Source organism: Lepidochelys kempii, chromosome 1 (assembly GCF_965140285.1).
Source record: "Lepidochelys kempii isolate rLepKem1 chromosome 1, rLepKem1.hap1, whole genome shotgun sequence".
NCBI classification, from domain to species: Eukaryota; Metazoa; Chordata; order Testudines; family Cheloniidae; genus Lepidochelys; species Lepidochelys kempii.
The window spans coordinates 270,468,177-270,488,873 of NC_136380.1; the positions used below are offsets into that span (position 1 = coordinate 270,468,177).

General features: G+C 41.9%; 1 protein-coding gene across 1 annotated transcript in view; it reads right to left on the bottom strand.

Annotated features, from left to right (window-relative positions):
* Positions 1 to 20,697, bottom strand: part of PLXNC1 (plexin C1) — a 94,012-nt gene that overhangs the window by 3,352 nt on the left and 69,963 nt on the right. Inside the window, exons 22-30 of the mRNA XM_073327529.1 lie at positions 11,504 to 11,681; positions 10,497 to 10,600; positions 7,448 to 7,502; positions 6,579 to 6,610; positions 6,391 to 6,489; positions 3,997 to 4,160; positions 3,286 to 3,433; positions 1,226 to 1,363; positions 1,065 to 1,139 (exon numbers count right to left, since the gene is read on the bottom strand). Of these exons, the coding sequence (XP_073183630.1) occupies positions 1,065 to 1,139; positions 1,226 to 1,363; positions 3,286 to 3,433; positions 3,997 to 4,160; positions 6,391 to 6,489; positions 6,579 to 6,610; positions 7,448 to 7,502; positions 10,497 to 10,600; positions 11,504 to 11,681 (993 nt within the window). The remainder of the gene's footprint in view (positions 1 to 1,064; positions 1,140 to 1,225; positions 1,364 to 3,285; positions 3,434 to 3,996; positions 4,161 to 6,390; positions 6,490 to 6,578; positions 6,611 to 7,447; positions 7,503 to 10,496; positions 10,601 to 11,503; positions 11,682 to 20,697) is intronic.

Here is a 20,697-nt window from a genome sequence, read left to right on the forward strand (position 1 = left end):
CTGCATAGGAGAGTCTGGGCTGCTAGGAATGAGGCCCAAGCTGCTAGAAATTGGCTTGATGAGGATGAGACTCTTCCCCGCAGTAAATCTCAACTGCCCCCCACACCATATTCCTGCTCCTCTTCCCCACCCAGCCCTCCGGCTGTGTCCCACATCACTCTAGGACCAGGCTCTGATCAGCACCCTTACTTCACCCGGAGCAGGGGGAGCCCAGTCATAGCAGGGTACAGGGATTTTTCTGGCATGGACATCTGAGTGGTCACTTGCTGAAGAGGTGGCTGGGAGCTGAGAGCAGATGCACAGGGAGGTACCCCACTTGACAGTCACAGCTAGGATTGGGGAGGTCTAGCAAGATGGGAGGTTATTTTCATGAGGACAGGATGTGGACCAAAAATGGGGCTAGGCAAGAGGTCAGTGACGGCCAAGAGACTGAGCAGGAATTTGCTCTGCTGTAGTGTTAAATTTACCTATTGGTTTTCATAAAGTGATATCCATACCAATGACAATAAACTCTGCCCAGCTCCTCAATGGCATATAGGCTCTTAACTCCCATTGTTTTCAATGGAAGGTAGGTGACTAAATAACTTTGTGGCTCTGGGCCTCTGATTCTATGTTATCTAGCACACTGAATTCCAAACAGTTCCAGAATCTCCAGGGAAATGGGTTGGTTGTGACAGCTGTTTAACAGTCACTTAACAACATTTCCAAACACTTTGGGACAGGAAGCATAGAACACAGTATCCTTCTGCAACTGCAGGGAGAATTTAAATTCACTTTTATGAAAAGTGGTGGCAGGGAACAAGGTGTGTTTAGAATCTTAACTCTATGGCTGAGTTCAAAGATACTATAAATATATGACATTTATCCCCACGTGAGGTATTGGTTCTATACTGACTCAGACAATCTCTGAATTACCAGTAGCCACTCTCTCTGACATTTTCGTGGAGGTCTCCCAATCAAGCACTGACAAAACTAGACCGTGCTTAGCTTGAAAAGTCAAACATCAGTGCCTGATGTGGTTAGTTTACATTAACTGCATAAACAGGAATAACAGGAGGTCTTACTTCATCATAATATTTTGCTATGTATTTGTAGATTTCAGTCAAGGCCACTTCCTCATTAAATTCATTTTCATGTTTCTAAAAAAGAAGAGAGATCTGATGAGACAGTTTTGCTTTTTAAAAAGTAACAAAAAGTTAGTAAAGTGTCTGCTTATTAATGATACCTTAGATTCCTGAGTTAAAAATTCTTCTACCTCTGAGGGCAATAGAGGCAAATCCCTGATTGCTTTATAGTAAGCTTTCACCTCCTCCTTGTAGAGTGGAATATCCTTAGCATAGAGAAGTTTATTTGTTGGTGCGTCCTTAAAAAGAAAACATATTATGAAGACTAGTAAATTTTAACAGCACAAATTTGCCCAAACTTCTGCATCCACGGAGTGGATTTACTGTATTTTCTGTTAGCACGTGATGACCACTTCTGGTTGCAGGGTGGTCGCGTGCTAAGAGAGTCAAGCAAAATTGAATTTCATGACAGTCACTGTAGAACTATTTCTACTGGGCTCAGGAGTACTAATTACTATATTTTCCCCCGCTTGTGAGAGCTGAACCAACTCTCTTGAGACTGAAATTCTATTTATGTATAGAATGTGGGCAGCCGCTGTGTGAGTTTCCCTTACATTAACCTGCCAGTGGACCTAGCCCTGCCTTGCAGTGGGCTCCTCTCTAAGGATGAGAGGACAGTTTAATATTACTGAAAGAGCAGGGAGATTATGTGAATCTGGTGCTTAGAAGAATGAGTTAATACATGGGTGAGATTCAGGCAGAGGCAAATGGATTGTCACCTTGGCTTTAAGAGTCTAAAGCGATACTGACCTACAAGCCAGCCCAGCTATTCCAATTCTAATCTTCTGTGAGGAATGACCCTCAAAATATAAGAGATTTTTGATAAGAGCTAAAGCCCCTCTTTGAACCTAAGATTTCAGAAGCTACGAGCTAGTGCCCTCAGATTTCAGAAATAGTTTACTTATTTTAAATTATGGGGAGTAAACTATGTGTATGCTTATAATTAACTTTTTAAATATCCTGGCACTCCTATTAGTGTCTTAAAATAAAAATAAATAAATATGTTTATTTGACAAGTGACTGAAGAATATTTTAATCTAAAGCTTAGAAAAGTCGTGCAAAATCATGAAATAATATTTGTTGTCTTTTTAAGAACTAAAAAACTCTTAAATGCACAGATATTACGTATAGCAAGTTTCAGCTTGATTTTTTTTAAATGGCTAATATAAGCCATTGTATCAGCAATGGTTTCTAATGATGGTTAGACCAGGGAGCATAAATCTAACAATAGGAGGGTTTTAACATGCAGGCCACAGCGGTTTGGAGTTTTCCATCCAGTTATTAGTCAATTTAGCTTGAGTTTCAAGAACTCTAAAATCCTATTATCAAATAACTGGGTTTTTTTTTTTTAAATCTTGCTTTCTTCAATATCCACCTATTTAGGATGAGCAAACTGGTACAGATCAAACAGGAAATAACTCAATTTTTGTCTGAAACTTTTTTGAGGCTCAAAATTGTATAGTTAACATTTTAAAAAATCATTTTGTTTAACCCTGTATTTCTGGTTTAAGCCAGAAGGGGAAATAGCAGAAAAAATGTCTACTGAAGTTTTTTTGAGCAGGTCAACCAAAAAGTTCTGAAAATTTTGTAAGAAAGGCTCTACTTGTGAGATTTCCAAACTGATTTCTCCATCAAAGAAGTTTGGATATGTTCAGATAAGCAGCCAACATTGTGCAAAAGGAACTGCATCACATCTCCAATGTTTTTCAAGTTTACCTATTATTATTCTGGATAGCAGCTTATCAGCAGTCTTTGCTGCATGCCTCATTAATGTATGGCAGAAAAATCTGGAGTTCTGGTTTAATAATTTTAACATCTCTAAAAACGTTTGATTAATCACAGATGCAACTTTGACCAAATAATGTGGAACTTTTCCCCCTCTTCATCATACTCTTTTAGAATGGCAGGATGGAAAAGAACATAGAAAATGCATGAGGAAATTTAGACTAGATATGACAATTCCTAGTTAAATTCTCTCTTAGCTTCATCTCTGGATCATTCAATTTCTTATTTTCCTATGAGATAGAGTAACAAAGGATGAAATAGGAGTTTTATCACTGACTTTCACTTTAGCCAGGATTTCATCCAAAAAGCATTACATAATTAAAAGTAACCTTATTCAGTCTTGAAACAGCAAAAAAATATGAAGGCCAAGCATTACCTTTCCCAGCTGCTGTTCTGTTAGAGAAAAGGCATCCATGAAAGCTTGTGCAATTACTGACAAACAGCCATCTATATGTGGTGTCTTCTTAATATCAAAGACAAACTGAGGGTTCTTCAATATATTCACCCAGAAGCGAAGAGGAAGACTAATCAGAGAAAGGACAAGCACTTTAAATTCAGCAGCTCAAGTCAGATGACTTATTCAGTATTGGAATTCATTACACCATGCAGACAGGCACAATTCTGAGTTGCTCATTCATGCAGTAATGAACATTAGTGAATTCCACAAAGCTACCAGACCAGTCAAATCCATGCTCGAGCTTCAGCCAGCACCATTTAATGTTCAAATCACTCTGTGGATTTGTAAAGACTTCCTTTGGGTGAGAAAATCAGTGTAAATCAGAGAAAATCAAATTTCTAGACGCTATCATGCCGTATATCAGAATCTAACTGATATATTAGAGCTCCAGACAGATAACTTGGATCCAGGTAGCCACACCACAAAAGTTAGTGGGCAATGCTCAATTTTAAGTGATACATTTTTCACAAACAGAAACAAGGCAAGATTGTTTCCGAGTCTTGAGTACTTAGTCACAGCAGAACACCTACACACGTTATATAACAAGGTATGGTTACAAGTACCCTGTTCCAATTTCACATAAGTATTCTGAGAAAGCACACACACACACACACATATATACAAACAAACCTGTTGGTTTTCCATATATGGACCACATCAGGATCTGTAATTTTTTTACTTTCAGCCTGAGCATCCAAAAAGTCAAAAAAGTATTTGATGGCAACTGGGGCTTTATTGTTGGGTAAACTCCAAATGCTTTTAAAGAGGTTTTCAACAACTAAATGAATTGCAACCTGAAAAGCAAGAAAATGAGCAGTCCTGTTATTACAGGTGAAAAGCATAAACTTTCTCAAGATGGACGGGGAAGGGGAGTTGAAACACAATCCAAGTGAAACATACACAGAAATGAAGGCCAGGGGTTGATGTGTGCGCTTGCATGCATGCTCATGCACACTATATAGGGTATGAGTAAAATTGACTCAACAGGTGTGGACAGAATCACAAATAAAAAAGAAACTGGAGACCTATCACCATCAGCTGTCATAACAGCTCACCAGCTAAGCTACATTGTTTTGTCAACAGGGAGAATTGTGGTAAATGTAAAGATGAACTCTGTATGGGAGGAGGAACTGTCTTGAGCCATTTCCTGCTTCTTTAGATAACATCACGCAATCTTAACTAAAAGTATATTTTTTCTACCTTTTTCAAAGAAGATCAGGAATACAACAGGTGCTCACTTTATTCTTTTTTGGGAGGGGAGGATCATATCAAGATTTCTAGAGGACCTGATTAATGATGTCACATGAGAATGTAAGCCAAGCTGCTGTTCTTCCTCCCTGGTGCACAACTGAGAGAAGAGGTGTTGCTGAGTCTTAAGATTCAGCTTTGGGCGATAATCAGAGACCTTGAAAAGGTCCTCCATTAAAGAGAGGAATTGAGGATTAGCTATTTTTAATGCAAAACAAACAAAACAAAAAACAAAAGCCAGAGGTGGTAGAAGGGCAAGGCAGGTTAACAAAAAACACATGGACACTATTCATACAATATTATTAAGAAGGAGGAAATGGAAAAAAACCAAACAACATTATGAAAGCCAAAAGTATAACTGGTTTCAGAGTAACAGCCATGTTACTCTGTATTCGCAAAAAGAATACATCTCATGAAGTGAGCTGTAGCTCACGAAAGCTTATGCTCAAATGAATTGGTTAGTCTCTAAGGTGCCAAAAGTATAACTGGGTTAAAAAAAGAATTAGACAAGTTCAGAGGATGGGTCTATCAATGACTATAAGCCAAGATGGTCAGGGACACAATCCCATGGTCTGGTACCATGCTCAGAAGCTGGGACCAGAGCTTATCTAAACATGTCCAACACAATGACATTTCCTGTAGCCCATGGCACATATAGATAGGGTTTGAGTGTGATATTTTCAAAGCACTGTCTTATTCTAATGCTGACACTGGATGCAGTACACTATTATAAAGTAGGAGATGATTAATTTACTTAAAAGACTACTTCTGTTTTGTTGTTTCTCAGCCTCTAAACTGATCTTTTCCACAGCAGCCAGATTCTAGGTCAGTTTGCTAGCACTGGATGTTACTAGGCAGCTGGGGAATTGCAGAGGCAGGATTAATTTTTGTGGATCTTGGTCTTCATTCTCTTTGAAAAGCACCCTGGAACATTCTGGGAGCTTCCATGACAATAATCTTAGATTGCTAGATTTAAGGCCACGCGGGCCTTAAGGATCATCTAGTCTGACGACCTGAATAACACAGAATTTTATCCAGTAAGGGAATTGGTAATAATATTTTTAAACGATATGCTGTTGCTAAGAGCTTTTACATTTATATTCTTGGCTTCATTAGAAATAACTCACTCGAATTTAGTGAGGGTATTTTTTTTTTTTGGTAGTGATGGTGGAGATTGTTTCTAAAACTGTGCACTATATGAATTAGATCCCTAAATTATAAAAGTTATGACCTAAGTTTTCAACAGTAACATGTATTTTCAAAAATAATAGTGGGTGCTCAGCATTTTCTGAAAAGTAGGCCCTGTCAGGGTATCTCAAGTTGGGCACCCAAAGTCTCTAATCATTCTGGAACATAGTCTATCCATCCAAAAGGTGAAATCCTGGCTCTATGGACGTCAACAGTAAAGCTCACATTAACTCCAACAGGGCCAGGTTTCACCCAGAATGTTTATAAACACTAACCTCTCCTTTGCCTGTACAACAAGTAGGAAACCCCATCTCCCCCAGTAACTACAATCTTATCCTCAAAAGGCAAGGAGGTAACAATTGTGCTGAGACGGGAGAATTCATTACTAGATCCCTAACTTAGGGCTCCACTTTGCCAATCTGTAACATACAGTTATTTTTGTGAAAGATAAAAATCTGTAACTAGTAGTGATTTTACAGTTTAATGTTGTGTCATACACATACATCAGGTTTGCATAATTTCCACACCAATTTCTGCTAAGTCAAACATACCGCCCAACCTACCCCAAAATGAATCCTGAACTATTACCTTGGTAGACAGCAGCTTTGTCAGATACATTTCTTTCACTTCAAATTTTTGCTTTCCTTTGTGCATTGCTCCCTGTGGCTCTTCAGAGTCAGGTAAAATCTACAGGCAGTGGAGGATAGATGTCATCCTGATATAATCATTCAATGTTAAATAAATGAACAATTAAATGGCTGGTTTATTTAACTCACCAAATGACAGTGTTCGTTCGAGTATTCCACATCTAAGCCATAGGAGAAAGGAGAAAGAGTGTGAACTGGTGTCAGTTAAATGCACCGCAGCAATGGGCACCTTTATTTCGGACTAGACTGTGAGTTGGGCTATGTGCCCATGCAAGGGAGCAAGAACCTCACTGTACATTCCTAGGCAGGCTACCAGACCTTAGGTCAGAGTTCACAGGTCCTCTGTTTTACTTGCTCCCTCTACATAGGTGGGCAGGGTGGGGTTGAGGAAAAGGGCAGAGCCATGATTCCAATTGCCCCTCCATTCTCTGGCCAGCAAACTGAGCCGGAACAGGGTTATCATAATTTGTTGTTGGCAGCAGCTTGACCAGTGGTGCTTGACACCTAACGTGTATCTTGTAATTACTGGTGTGTTATTGAAACAGCTGAGTAAAAAGTTCTAGGTTTACAAAGTGAATAATGGAGCTGACTTGAAGTTCTGTCATTAACTGCTTATTACTATAGTTCATACAATTGTTCATAAGTTTCCTGTGCACAGTTTATATACTCATTAGCCAACAGCTGTGATGTTTATGCTTCTTTGCCTTGCCATCTTGCCTCTCAGTTTCTGCATCTTTACGCATTCTATTACTTTAGACTGTACGTTTTCTATGTCTTTCTTTTATTTTTTTTGACCTCTTCCTCCCAATGCTCTGTGGAGGTGTTGCCTGTCACAGGCTCAGAGCAAGATTTAAATAGTTGTCCCTGTTCTCAGTTACAGTTCAATGTCATGTTTTTGACATTGTTTCTATGAGATACAAACTACTATGAATGCAAATCTCTACAACTTTATTACAGTCTTCACATAAAAATAAAATAATTCTCAGTTTGTTTGTTACCTGGTGTGAAATTAGTTTTCTTTTTAAAGACTTTTATAGTTGTTCCATTTGAAATCTGAAAGCAAAAACAAGTATCTCTTACTAAAATATACGTGTCCATAATTAATGAAGCCTTAGGTTTCATGTCCTCATCCCTATGATGCATCTCAAATCATACAAAATGTGAGTTATGCCAGCATTATCCATTCTCAACATAGCACACATGATTCTCACTAAGCATTTAGGCCCAGGTCCTCAAAGGCGTTTTGGCATCTAACTCTCATTGATTTCATTACCTTTGAGGATCTGGGCTGTAAAGCCTTCTTTTCAGAGACGCTGAGCAGCTGCAACTGCCACAGACTTTACCTGAAGTTATAGAAATTCAGCACCTCTGAAAAAATCAGCAGCTTAAGGCTTTCCTTCTTCTCAGATTTTGCTGGTTTATTTATGCTCTGCATAGATCTCCTTAGGTTTCATTAATCATTCCCCGGCACTGTTTTGTGCTCTCCCTTCACATTCCTATTTCTATGGATTCCCTCCAGGACTGGTACAAGAATGATGTGTGACCCCCTAGCCTGGCCTCCCACCCAATCCCTTCCCATATGGGGATGGTGCTGTGGAGGCATATAATGCCTTCTATCACTTTTTTGCTAGGGAGGGTGAGATCTGCATTTTGAGGGGATGCAGCTGACCTGGCCTCAAGTTTCTAATAGTTATTTCCAGTCTTCAATTTCCAAAGCGATAAAGATCAAACTTCTGTACTGTAGATTTCTGCATTTCAGTTTTCTAGGCTTAAGGTACCTAGGCAGGTGGCTTGAGACTTCTAGGAAAATCCTCATCCTCCCTCCACGTATAAACTCCACTGTTAAGGTAGTAAAACTTCCCTTAAAAAGAAACTGGTGAGTCATACTGTTACTGTCAAAGAACGGATCTAAAGCTAATCCTGCATAGTGCTGAGTGTAGTCAGTTGTTGAATCCTGTGTTTTGCCAAGTGCTAGCACACGCTGCTCTATAATTACAAAAACAACTGGCCAATCCTACGAAGGGATCTCTGCCAAAATAATTTAAATGTCTTTTAAAACCTTGGCAGCCAGCCCACCGCTGGGAACCAGCATGAGCATTAAGATACTCTGTAGAAAGCTATGTCTTGTGCCAAAGAAATCTTGCCCTTACACTTGCTCCTGGGAGGCAGATACGGAATATTTTATACATATATTTATAAAGAAAAAGTTTAATTTGATAATGCAGTGTTTCACAGCTCATCCAGCGCTGCAGGAATGTTTCAGCATATGGTACTTTAAGACCACTCAAAAGATGGGCAGATTCGCTAGGGCTAGACTGGTTTCAGAGTAACAGCCGTGTTAGTCTGTCTTTGCAAAAAGAAAAGGAGTACTTGTGGCACCTTAGAGACTAACCAATTTATTTGAGCATGAGCTTTCGTGAGCTACAGCTCACTTCATCGGAGCTGTAGCTCACGAAAGCTCATGCTCAAATAAATTGGTTAGTCTCTAAGGTGCCACAAGTACTCCTTTTCTTAGGGCTAGACTGTGATTTGGACCATGCACCAACACAAGAGAGAGAGGGAGGGAGAGTCCCTCTTACATCTCTGTGTGGGCTACCTGGACCATGGATCTGGGTACATAGGACTAGACACCTGTTTCCTACTTCCCTGGAATGGAGGAGCATGGAATAAGCAAAGCCTTGGTTCTACCCCCTCACACTCTGGCCAGCACAGAAGACAGATTAATGCTGATGTACGCCAGCTACCAACCAGGGCGAGAGGAACAGGGAGGGAATTGTGGTTCCCTATAGAAAATGATGTCACGGGTGCAGTGCAGCTCTGCACCACCCCTACAATGGGTCATGTCTTTGTGACAAAAGCTAGCCCTTAGCATCTAATGGAATAAAAGTGTTTCTCTTCTATTGTCATTGTGACCACCATTGACCAATCCGCCATTTCTTCCTCCACAATATATAAACAATGAGGCCCTTCTTTTCTGTCGTGATGCTTCAATTGCTTGTTCGTGTCCTAATCGTTTCCACAGGCAGTTGAAATGCTATTAATTTCTGAGATGTACAGCTTCGGGGGGAGACGCTCATGTCTGTGCAGCATGGGGCATGAGCATTTCAGAACAGCTGAAGAGGCAGCGGTCTGCCTTTGCCTGTGCCTCTCCTCCGGCCCTCCAGGTCCCTTATCCTCCACAGAAAACTGGTTTTTGAATAAGAAATCACTAGATCTCATGTCCGATTCAAATTTCTTCAGCTTTGTGCCCCTAGAATTCACGGGTGACTCTGAAGCCTGGGAAATTTAAATTTTATGACTGGAGAACAGTGGTGTAAGCTGTTTCTTAGCTCTGTATTTGCTTGGGGAGCAAGCAAGTAACCTCTTGTCATGGTCTCTTTGTTAAGGCTCTTGTCTGCTTTTAGGAGAAAGTGCTGGGGATCCTGTAAAAAGCACACGAGTGCCTCCACTGAGTGTGTAGGCCCTGACGTGCCATCCAGGAGTAGTGTAGTGAAAGGAGCATACACTTCCTGGAGGTGAGCTTCTTTTTACTTTGTTTTTTCTAGTAAGAAAAAGCCAATAAAGCCCTAAGAAATTAAAAGCTAAAGCTCTATATTAACGCAATGTTAGGGTCGCTTGCTTTAAAATTTAAAAGAAAAAAAATTAGGCAATGCAAAAATTGAGAGCCTAAGTTTTCAAAAATGATCAGTATTTTTGGGTGCCTCTGATTTTGGACATTGAACCTCAGACACTTTAATTATTACTATTCACTGGACTGCACTACCAAATACAGCATACCTGAGCTATCTAACCCTGGGTGATACCCTAACAAACAAGCCTCTCCACAAGTAACATGAAATAGCATGTGACTCAACAGTATGAACATTCCATAAATATTGTATGGGATAAAAATTGTCTAGGTGTCCGCATAAGGTGCTCAGTGTACAGAGCTTTCCCCATCTTGGTGAATGTTTAGACTTCTAATCAATCAAGATATTTCTGGGCAGTTAGTACTTGGGGGTTGGGAGAAATAGGGTCCTAATTCGATTGCACTATTTTTGTTCCTACCTCATAGTGACCTATGGTGTTTAGCTTTGTTATCCCATCTTCCAGAATCACAGAGGAACCATCTATATCTAACAGTTCTTTTTGCTGTGCACCAGACTGAAGTTCTGTAAAACAATGATATTGAAAAAACAATTACACACTAAACCTGGTCCCATAAAGCAAAATACGGCATAGTTATTTTATTATTTTTGGACTAATGGTCCCAATCCGAGTTCTACTAACCACTGTCCACGTGCTAGTTTCCATGAGCATGACTTGCATGCCTGCCTGTAGAAACTCTTTGTACACGTAAGACTATCACCTTATCCTACTCAAGCCACAATCCAGACAGGTGCTTTCAACTAATCAAGCCCAAATGGATGCTTCATGAGTGTTTTATGGAATTGTTTCTAAAACTGGATGAACAAGATTAGTTTACTTTTGTGCAGTTTATATAGTCATGTCAGATAAAGATTCAGTGGTCTTAAGGGCAAGCAGTTTGCCATTTGCCTTTGTAACTATCCCACTCCTCATCCCCTTGGCAGTCTTATACAGTCATTTGAGTTCTCTTAGTCGCTGCCTGCTTAGGGTAATAAAGGAAAACAGTAATGTCCTGGGGAAAGAAAGAGCCTAGTTTTGAGTGCAGTTGGGAATATTTTTGTTATTGCGATATCCTGTGCACCAGAATTAATGCTGTTCTGCTGCACAAGTGTCCCTGTCATTGTTACTGTGTTTATACTAAGGGGAAAAGGGGTGTTTTTAACACACGTTAGCTAATGTTTGTTCAAATCTTAGTGCAGGTAAAGGCAGTTGTAGTTTTAACACATTAACTTCTAAGAATGAAACTTTGGGGGCAAGGGGGTTACAGCCTTACTAGCTGTATGAATTCCCCAGAATGTAATATGACAAAGCAGCATTAACTAACAGTAGCCAAAGTCAGTGATAGGATCTACCAAGTAGGAAACTTCACAGAAACAGCAGCAAACATAAGAGGATAATGGAAATAACACACAGTGCCACTCTCTTACCAAGACCAATTTCACTGAGCTGAAGACCATAAAGAGAGCCATTCTTGTTTAGAAATGCTTGAAAGATCTTCTCTTTGGTTTGCTCTATGGTATCACAATCCAGAACTTTAACTTGCATATCAAGACAGGTATCTGTACTCTCATTTTCTGGGATTTTTTCAAAGAAGACATTCAGTGCCTGCAAGAATACAAATGTTATTCAAATCTACAGAGAATGAGACGGGCTTCACAGTATCAAACACTGTATATCGAGCTAGACACACTACAGTAGGCTTTTCAGTTATCCACCTATTTAAACTATTTTTCCAATCAAAAAGTTTGTCTGGTGGAGTTAAACAATGCATCACATAGATCTAATTAATTCTTAGTGTTCGAAGGATCACTGCCATGCACCTGTATATTTTCAAATATGCATTTTTTCCCTTCTATATTTGTACAAACATATTTATTGAGTTACCGCTGAAGATCAGAAGAAAGTAGACATCCTAAAATATGCATTTGTTTTATATAAGTGGGATTCCTAGAAAATGAAGTTGCAAGTGGATAAAGGTTTGAGAAGGTCACTCATTTAGCAAGCAGCCATGATATGCATTGTTTTTTCTTAAAATTGTTAAAATACACGTAAGCACCAGCTGTTGTTATTGATGAGCACAGAAAATCACAAGAAACATTTCCTATGGAAATCTGCATCCATCAGAATCCAACCATTTCTCCACAGGGAGAGAAGTCACTGTGCAGGGAGGTGAGGGGGGTAAAAGAACGTGTGTGGCGTCAGATATACATGAAGTGGTCCACTGGCATATAGGTCTTGTATGAGGAGGTTGACATAGCTCATAATCAGATGTGGCTGGTAGCCACCTTGTTTACTAGACTATACACAGAGTGGGGTCAGCCAACTAGTAGGCCACATCCACGGACCACACAGATTTACTGCCTGAAATTTACTGCTAGCAACGGCCAATGAGAACAGGAGGGAGAGGGAGATGAGTATGGATGCATGACTAGGTTTTTATTTTGAGGCAGTGATAAAGCTTTGCTAATACTGCAATTTTCTTATAGCAGAGGTAACTTTGCTCTGTTCATCTCAGTGTGTGTGAATAAAGGGGTTCTGATCGAATCTGTTCTATATGTGACTGTAACAAATGTTGTTTTAAAAGTCAGCCACTGAATGCAAGCCACAGAGGAAAAACTAATGTAATAACTCTCTACATTTAAGCAGTTGAACACCTATGTTATAATAAACCCTAACTGAAACATGAGGATCGTGGGTGTGACTTACTAGAGGAAAGACTGTTAAAAGAGGAAGCAACCAAAAATGTCATTTTTTTCCTTTCTGCTCTCATGAGAAGTAAAGACGAGTTAGCCTCAGGTCATTGTGTGGGCCTGTTTTCTCTCTCAGATTTAGAAATATTAATAATTATAATAGATGAGTGGTGCTTTCTATTTTTTTTTTATCAGCCATGAGTGGAAAATACTACATTGTGGTGAGGAAAGAAAAGGAAAGAACGAAAGAGACATTAATTAACTTCCCTGTTTCTATAAAAACAGATGGAGTATTAAAAACAAGATTGCAAAACTGCAAACATCAGGATTTAATGAACAATACAATGTAATTTGAGTAACTGAGAATGACTTAATCAGGACATAGAGATGTTTAATTACCAGGGTAATGAGTCTACTGAAAGGACAAACTGAGTGGAAGGGGAGGAGATGTGGAAATAGTGAGGGCGGACATCGCGCCTGAAGAAAGAAATGAATACTGGCTGAGATTTGATGCAGAAAAACCAGTAAAAGGAAGTATAAGTGACTTACACTTGGGGTCTGATCCACAATTCTCTGATGCTGATGGAGGTCTCCCTGTCAACTTCAAAAGGCTTTGTATCATAACATCCAAAGAATAGAATAATAGAATAATTTGGACAAAACTGGCTTAATATTTTATCTAGGGCCTGATCCAAGGTCATTGAAGTCTATGGGAAAACTCCCTCTGACTTCAATAGCCTTTGGATCAAGCCTCTAGTTCAGTGGTTCTCAAACGTATTTGATCGGCACCCCCCCACCCTTTGTATCTGTAGTCGTTTGTGGGGCCCTCCTAGCCCCAAGTACATATTCTACCACCCAGCTCTGAAGGCAGCACTGCAGCGGCACAGAAGTAATGGTGGCAATGTGAAAAGGGATATTCGTCCATATCACTTTTCACAGCAGACTCAGTGCCCCGTTGGCACCCTTACTTCTGTGCTGGTCCCTGGGGCTGACAGCCGGAGCCCCGCCGCCTCCAGGTGAGGGATTGGGGGCTGTGTGGAAGGAGAGCCCAAGCTCAGGTGGCAGGGCTTTACCTCCGCCTACTGGGTGTGACGGCCCTTCTGCACGAGCCCCAGCCACCCAGAGCTCTTAAAACAAAAAGGCACACAGCTTGCCCCTCCCTTCACACATTCCCATGTGGCTCTAGTTCACTCCTCCACTAGTAGCCGGATTCCAAACAAAACACTTTCAAGGGTGCTTACTGAGTCTTAAATTGAAGGTTTAAAATGAAGCTGATTCCTCTTCAACTTCTTGCAAACATGTTTTATTGTTTAGGTGATTTTCCTATTATAGCATTTGCCCCACAATATAATAGAAACTTCCCCATTTCAATTTAAAACTCTCTTGCTTTTGGGCTAATAAGAAAAGTTCTGTTTCCTCTGTCGAGTCTCCTTTCCTGCACATATATTCCCACACAAATAGCTCCATGGAAGGTGCTGTGAAACCTCTTCATATGTTAACATGCCAGAAATTTGAGGCCTACCTCCATTTCGACACTACCCACCAAACAAACAACAACAATTTGCATTCTTTATAATACGCAATGAAATAAGGCAGCGAAGACACATAGCAGTGTGTGTCTTGATCTAAACTCACCCAGGACATTGCCCTTCCTCTAGGATTAGCTTGGTTAAGGCAGAATGTGAAATAAAAAGACCTGGCAATGGCATAGAGCCTTTAGGTTGCTAGGTCAAGTTCACCACAAGTTGGAGGGGACAAAAAGTTGCTTAATATTATGGCTGTTCAGTAGTCTATTGGAAAATGAGTTGATTGTCTCAGTGCAGGTCCTTGTGAACAAGTATCCACGTCACAAAATTCACTACAGCCGGCACCCTTCAGGTAGTTTCAACAGAGAGGCCTAAGACTGAATGGCAATTGAGACTGAACTAACTGACCCAAGAGTAATGTCTCTGTGATGGGGTGTACCAACCCTGCACTGGCCCTGCGAGAGTTAGCCACTCGCTTTGGCCCCAGGAGGCCACGCCCCCTCGCCCCTGCTGCGCATGTTCCCGGTGGAGGGAGTACATAAAAGAAAGCAGCTTGGGTCAGTCTGGGCTTACCAGAGCTGACGCAAGCTACAGGCTCCTGCGAGAGGCCCAGTCTGAGGAGGCCAAGCACATTGAGTCCGCCACAGGACCCCACTCGACCATGGAGGATGAGGGAGTTGGAAAGCTGCCACCCCTGGAGGAACTACAGGATCTGGGATCAAAGGTAGGAAGCGACCCAGGGAATGCATTTGTTGAGCCAGGGACCTAAGCCTGAAGCCAGGACTCCCGGTTCACAGGGCCCTGTGTCAGAACCCGGTGGAGTAAGGTAGGTCTGGGTCCCCCTATGCCTCATAGGCTCTAGCCGCTAGGCTTTGCTGCCCTGAGGACAAGGGCAGTTCCCTAATCTCTGACAGCTAGGCCTCGCTACCTGGACCAAGAGGAGCCACATTCACCAAAGGGGGGCATTCTCCCCTGTAAGGTGATTGCAGCTCTCTCCCCGTCCATCAGGGAGGGAGACCACGCCGCCTCGCTACAATGTTTCTGGAGCAACTCAGTTCAGGGGGAAATTAGCCGACAGTTAGTGGCTCTGGCCTGCAGTCAGGCTGAGCAGCAGTGAGTCTATGGGCTGGGAGGTCTCGGTCTGGGCTGGGGACCAGCACTCTAGCGGGGCAGGCAGCAAAACCGTCTGGCATCCTAGCTCAGGTGGGTGACAGACCAATGCAGATCTCTTGGCCTAAAGTTGGGGAGGCTGCCACCCCCTCAGGGGGCAAGGGTACAGGGACGCAGGCCCACCGACTCCACCGTGTCCCAGCCCAGGGCCCTAACCGTGGCCAAGTGGCCCGCCCCTGGGTCAGCGGGGAAATCCAGCCACAACAGGCTGGCCAGCTTGAAGTCAGTAACACAGCCAAACCCTATTTGGCTTCCCTGGGCTCTTTCCTACACTCCCATTCAGGGGGTACCTGGGTTCCAGGGTCATCATTTGTCTCGCTGGGGTAAATGGCTAGTTGCAGCCCCAACAGCTCCTTGGTGTTCCCAGTGTCTGGCAGCTCTGGCAGTCCCTCCGGGTCTCTGGCGCTGTAGCAGCCTCCATCAGGTCCAAGCTCCAGCAGTGGCGGGGAGATGTCCTGCTCCTCTGGCAGCTCTCCTCTAACTGAGCTGGAGGTCCTGCCTTTTATATTTCCAGTTCCTGTCCTGCCCCTCTGCTTCCAGTGGGGCAGTCACGGGTGTCCCAGCTCTGCCCACCAGGGGGCGGTCGAGGCCCTCTCCCTCAGGGAGGGAGACCACGCCTCCTTGCTACGTCCCACTATTCCTCCCCCGATGGCCTGAAACCCCGCTACAGTTTCCAACTCAGGGTCAAGGCACATTAGCAAAGATGTAGAGAAACATGCCCAGCTGCTCCCCACGTTCTTTGGATAAATGAAGGACTTGGGTCTGCAGCATAGTCAGTTGGAAGGCAAATCAGAAAATGCTTTGGAGAGCAAGCAGGCCATGCTTGTGTTTAACTCTCCCATTCCCTCTGATGGAGAATCCAGTACGCTACTGGTGATGGGTGGAGAATGTAATCATTGATTGTAATTATGTAAATGGAAACAGGGCATGTAATGTGGCAAACTGCCAATTAAATGTGTTTGCCACTTGGCATCTGCCCACTGTGGTTCCATCCCTGAAAAAGAAGATCCTTGTGGCTTTTAAAAGCTCTGCTTTTGTCATGGAGTAAAATGAAGCTTTTGACGCTTCAAGAATGATTGTGATGGCATCCTAAAACAGGTAACATCATGTGGCAAATCCAGCAAAGGAACTATCATCACCATAGGGAGAAATAAATAAAAATACTTAGCTCTTTACCTTGCTATCCAAATAGTAACTAATTAATGCTCAAAATATCTCTGTCGAGTAGGGAACATTACTGTCCCTATTTCACTGATAAAGAAAGAAGATACATCAGAATTATGTGATTTGCCTAAGGACAAATAGTAAATGCCAGAATTAGGATGAGAAATCAGGAATTCCTGGCTCTCAGTCTCATGTTCAGGCCAATATTTCATTTATTTCAATTTATAACAATAGATTCAAAACAGAATCTAGATGCATTTTCCAAAATTTTAAAAATAAAATAAATTGGAAGTAAAACTAGAAGGTACTCCACATCCCACAAACGAAAAATAATCAGCCACAGTAAAATCAAGCCCAATATAAACGTCAGATGCTATCATGCCTCTGCTTCCCCAGAAGCCCTGGCTAAGAGATGGGCCTTGCAGTGTGTCCTGAAAGTAATCACATTCAAGCTATTTCCAGTCAGAGTGGATGAGAGGGGAGAATAGGTCTGACATCTGAGTTTCCCCCTGTCACAGTTCAGGGCAACTACATCTGTGTTCCCCCTCTTTGGTCCCTCAAGGCCACCTGCTCTAGCTTCTCTGTTCCTCAGCCATCACCTCTCTTGGGTGGAGACACGTCTCTCTCTCCCTCCTGACTGACTGGGGTTTTTCCCCAGGCTGCCTAGTTCCCTGCCTATGCTGTGATACTCCCAGCAAACCAGACTGCTTAAACATGCTACCATCTGTGCTTTGCTTTCTCTTCAAAGGCTATGAACAGTGTAATTGCCAGGAGTTTTATGTTACCACCCAGATATTTAAAAGGAAGCACATTTATTCTTAAGGTAAAAGCATTACAGAGAAAACACATAAAAACAATAGAAGTTCCCATAAGAATGTTCAAAGCTGACCAGAGGTCACCCACCAGTCTTATGAGGCCCTAATAGGTCAAGTCCTTCCAACCCTTCCACAGGGATTGGGGTTCTGCCTTGGACAGAAGGTGCTGTCCATTTGCTAGATAACGAAGAAAGCCCTAAGTCAATTTAAACTCAAACTGTTTATCTAAAAGTCCTTTCTTTGCCTGTTGGCCTCTGAAGAATCCAGTTTGACCTGGTATATGTGGACCTCCCCAGGTGGTAGTACCTCTCTGGAGATGTTACAACCTGAGTGAATTTGCCTAATCACCCTCCACTACTGCTCCTTCCTGGAGGAGCTGTGGTCACCCTCTCCTGTGGGATTACATACAATCCCTGGCCCACAATGATACATAAACTTAATACAGTAAGATCTCCCAAAGATATTGCAGGAAATTGCCATATCTGTCAAACCCCTCACAGATAATGTCCTGTTAGCAGCAACTCCCTCTCTTTTACACCAAGAGTGTCCCTGCTCCAGTGCTCCACTGAGTGCAGCTGTAACGGTATCTAACAGAGAGAGAGGCAGCCTCTTAAGTATGCAGCATTGAAGCATTTATGGATTCCAGATCTAAACAATGCATAAAATGGGCATAATAATACTTCTCTACCTCACAGTGGTGTCAGGGAGATAAATTCACTGATGTGTGTGAGATGCTCAGATGATAAGCAACGTACACATGAATATACATAAAACTCCTCTAAAAACAAAGAATCAGAGTGATGTAATGGTACACGAGCCAATAAGAAAACCAACAATTATTTTGCCTGTCTCTACAGCTGAAATGTTAATGAATCAGATTTTCCCTAACAGCTCCATGCCTGGCAGGAGGAATCTAACCTTCATGAGCACCACATTTATCCACAAATTGTAACACTAAAAAAGAAATCATAGATGATAAAATTATGAAAAGGCTCTTAAGATTGCTAAGGGCACTGAAGGTCAGACATTAAACAGACACATGGATGGAAGTACAGAAATCTTGGAGAAACATTAATAGGTATTTTTCACTATTTCTGGTTTTGCATGGGAAACAAGGAAAAGTACAAGTTAACTTAAAGAAAGACTCAGGAGGAAATTACAGGCCATTTAAGGTAACCCAGTAATATCCGGAGTTGAGCTTTCATGCACTAGAAGTAAGTGCTTAGCAGTAGTAAATCATAACTCTGCACCAAAGGATTAACATGGGTTGCAAGAAAGGTTTAGTAACTATTTTAAGGAGACCGAGGCAAGTATTTGGAAGGGACCTACTTGACTGGAGATTGGCTTGGAAACTGGCTAAAGGACAGGGAAAATAAAGAGCATTTTTTTCTTGATAGCAACAAGGTAATAAAGAGGTTTGAATTCAACATTTAAAGACATTTTTCCAGACTTACAGTTGTTTCTGTAATGAAAGCAAACTGTGATTGCTCTAGTTAAGTGAGGCATTTGAGCTAATGAACAGTAGCAGATGGCAACTGTGCTGTGGTTTAAGACAGAGGTGTATGCAAAATAATGTTTCTTGCCTCAAAGAACAGAAAGATAACCTGGGGAAAGGAAAGTTACTACATATAGCACACAGTTTTTACCCCAGCTCTACATGGTATCTCAAATCTCTGTCTTGTCAGTGTTCTGTATGTAGTACTTTTCCATTTATTACGTTGAGTGAAAAACTGAGATAGAATATTGTTCATTAAAAGGGGACTGGCAAAATTATATCTGCGACTGAAATTGCCCACCAGTCTAGCATTCTACCCCTGTCTCTCAGACTACAAAATGCAATAGACATGGAGAAATTAGACTAGGCCATTTTACTGAAAATGTTCTGTCCATCTTTTCCTTTGTTCTTCTGTGCTAAGAGTCTTTTCATTTGCATCTTTAATAGGGTCTCCAAACTGCTAACGTTTCCTCTTAGCTATTTGATGTCTTTTACAAGATTGTAAGGTCACCTCTTGGGCTAGCATCTACAGCCTCTTGACATTTTTTACTAATATATGCCCTTTTATCTCTTCTGGCACGCCTTTTACTTCTCTGTCCAGAGCTCTGTATTCTTCTTGCCACTTGCATGTCTCTTCTTGTCTTAGCATTTAACAATTTTTGGGTTGCTGTACACTTCTCTTTTCCACTGCCGCCCAAGTAGCATTGCTAATCCATTCTTCCCTTTCAGAGTTCATTGTTGTTAGAATTTGCTTTGCACTTTCCAGATAGCACACACTGATGTTTTCCCACAGAGCATCAGTGTCTTGGTTCTCTTCAGTTAACTCCATTAAAACACTGAACCTGTTCTTCAGTTCAAGCTGAAAAGCACTTTTTGTGTTTCAGTCTTTTAATTGTGCACTGTTGATGCACAGTTGTCTTTTAATTTTCTTCAGCCTCTTTAAGTTGATCTTCAATTAAGTGATACAAAGGTTATAATCACTCCCCACGTCTGCTCCCCTGTATGCACCTAAGAGCTGCAAAACGTGTTTTAAATACAGAAATGATCTATCTCAGGGGTGGCCAACCTGAGCCTGAGAAGGAGCCTGAATTTACCAATGTACATTGCCAAAGAGCCACAGTAATATGTCAGCAGCCCCCCATTAGCTCCCCCTCCCCACACCTCCTGATCAGCTGTTTTGTGGCACGCAGGAGGCTCTGGGGGGGAGAAGCAAGGACACGGCAGGCTCAGGGGAGGGGGCAGGAAAGGGTGGAGTGGGGGCAGAGCCAGGGGCTGAGCAGTGAGCACCCTCCAGCACATTGGAAAGTTGGCGCCTGTAGCTCCATCCCTGGAGTTGGTGCCTGTACAAGGAGCCGCATATTAACTTCTGAGGAGCCGCATGTGGCTCTGGAGCCACAGGTTGGCCACCCCTGCTCTATCTGGTTCTTTGTAGTATCATCTGGGGAGTACTATGTTGAACTTCTTTAGGAGGAAAATATTGTTCTACCTATCATTGGGTAGTTTACACTGTACATTTCTACTTTGTACTGAAATCACCCACAGTCACTATGATATCATGTTTTGGGACCTTTGTTAACACATCCTGTAACAAATCATGAAAAGCATTTTTTTCCTCATCTGACTTTTCACTGGTTAGCGCATAGCACTGCATGACTGATAGTTTGAATAATTGAGTCTGAAAGCAAGCTCTAATAATACTTCCATTGACTGATTCCTACTCAGTCAGTGTCTGATCTGCTTCAACATCAAGATTGCTACAAC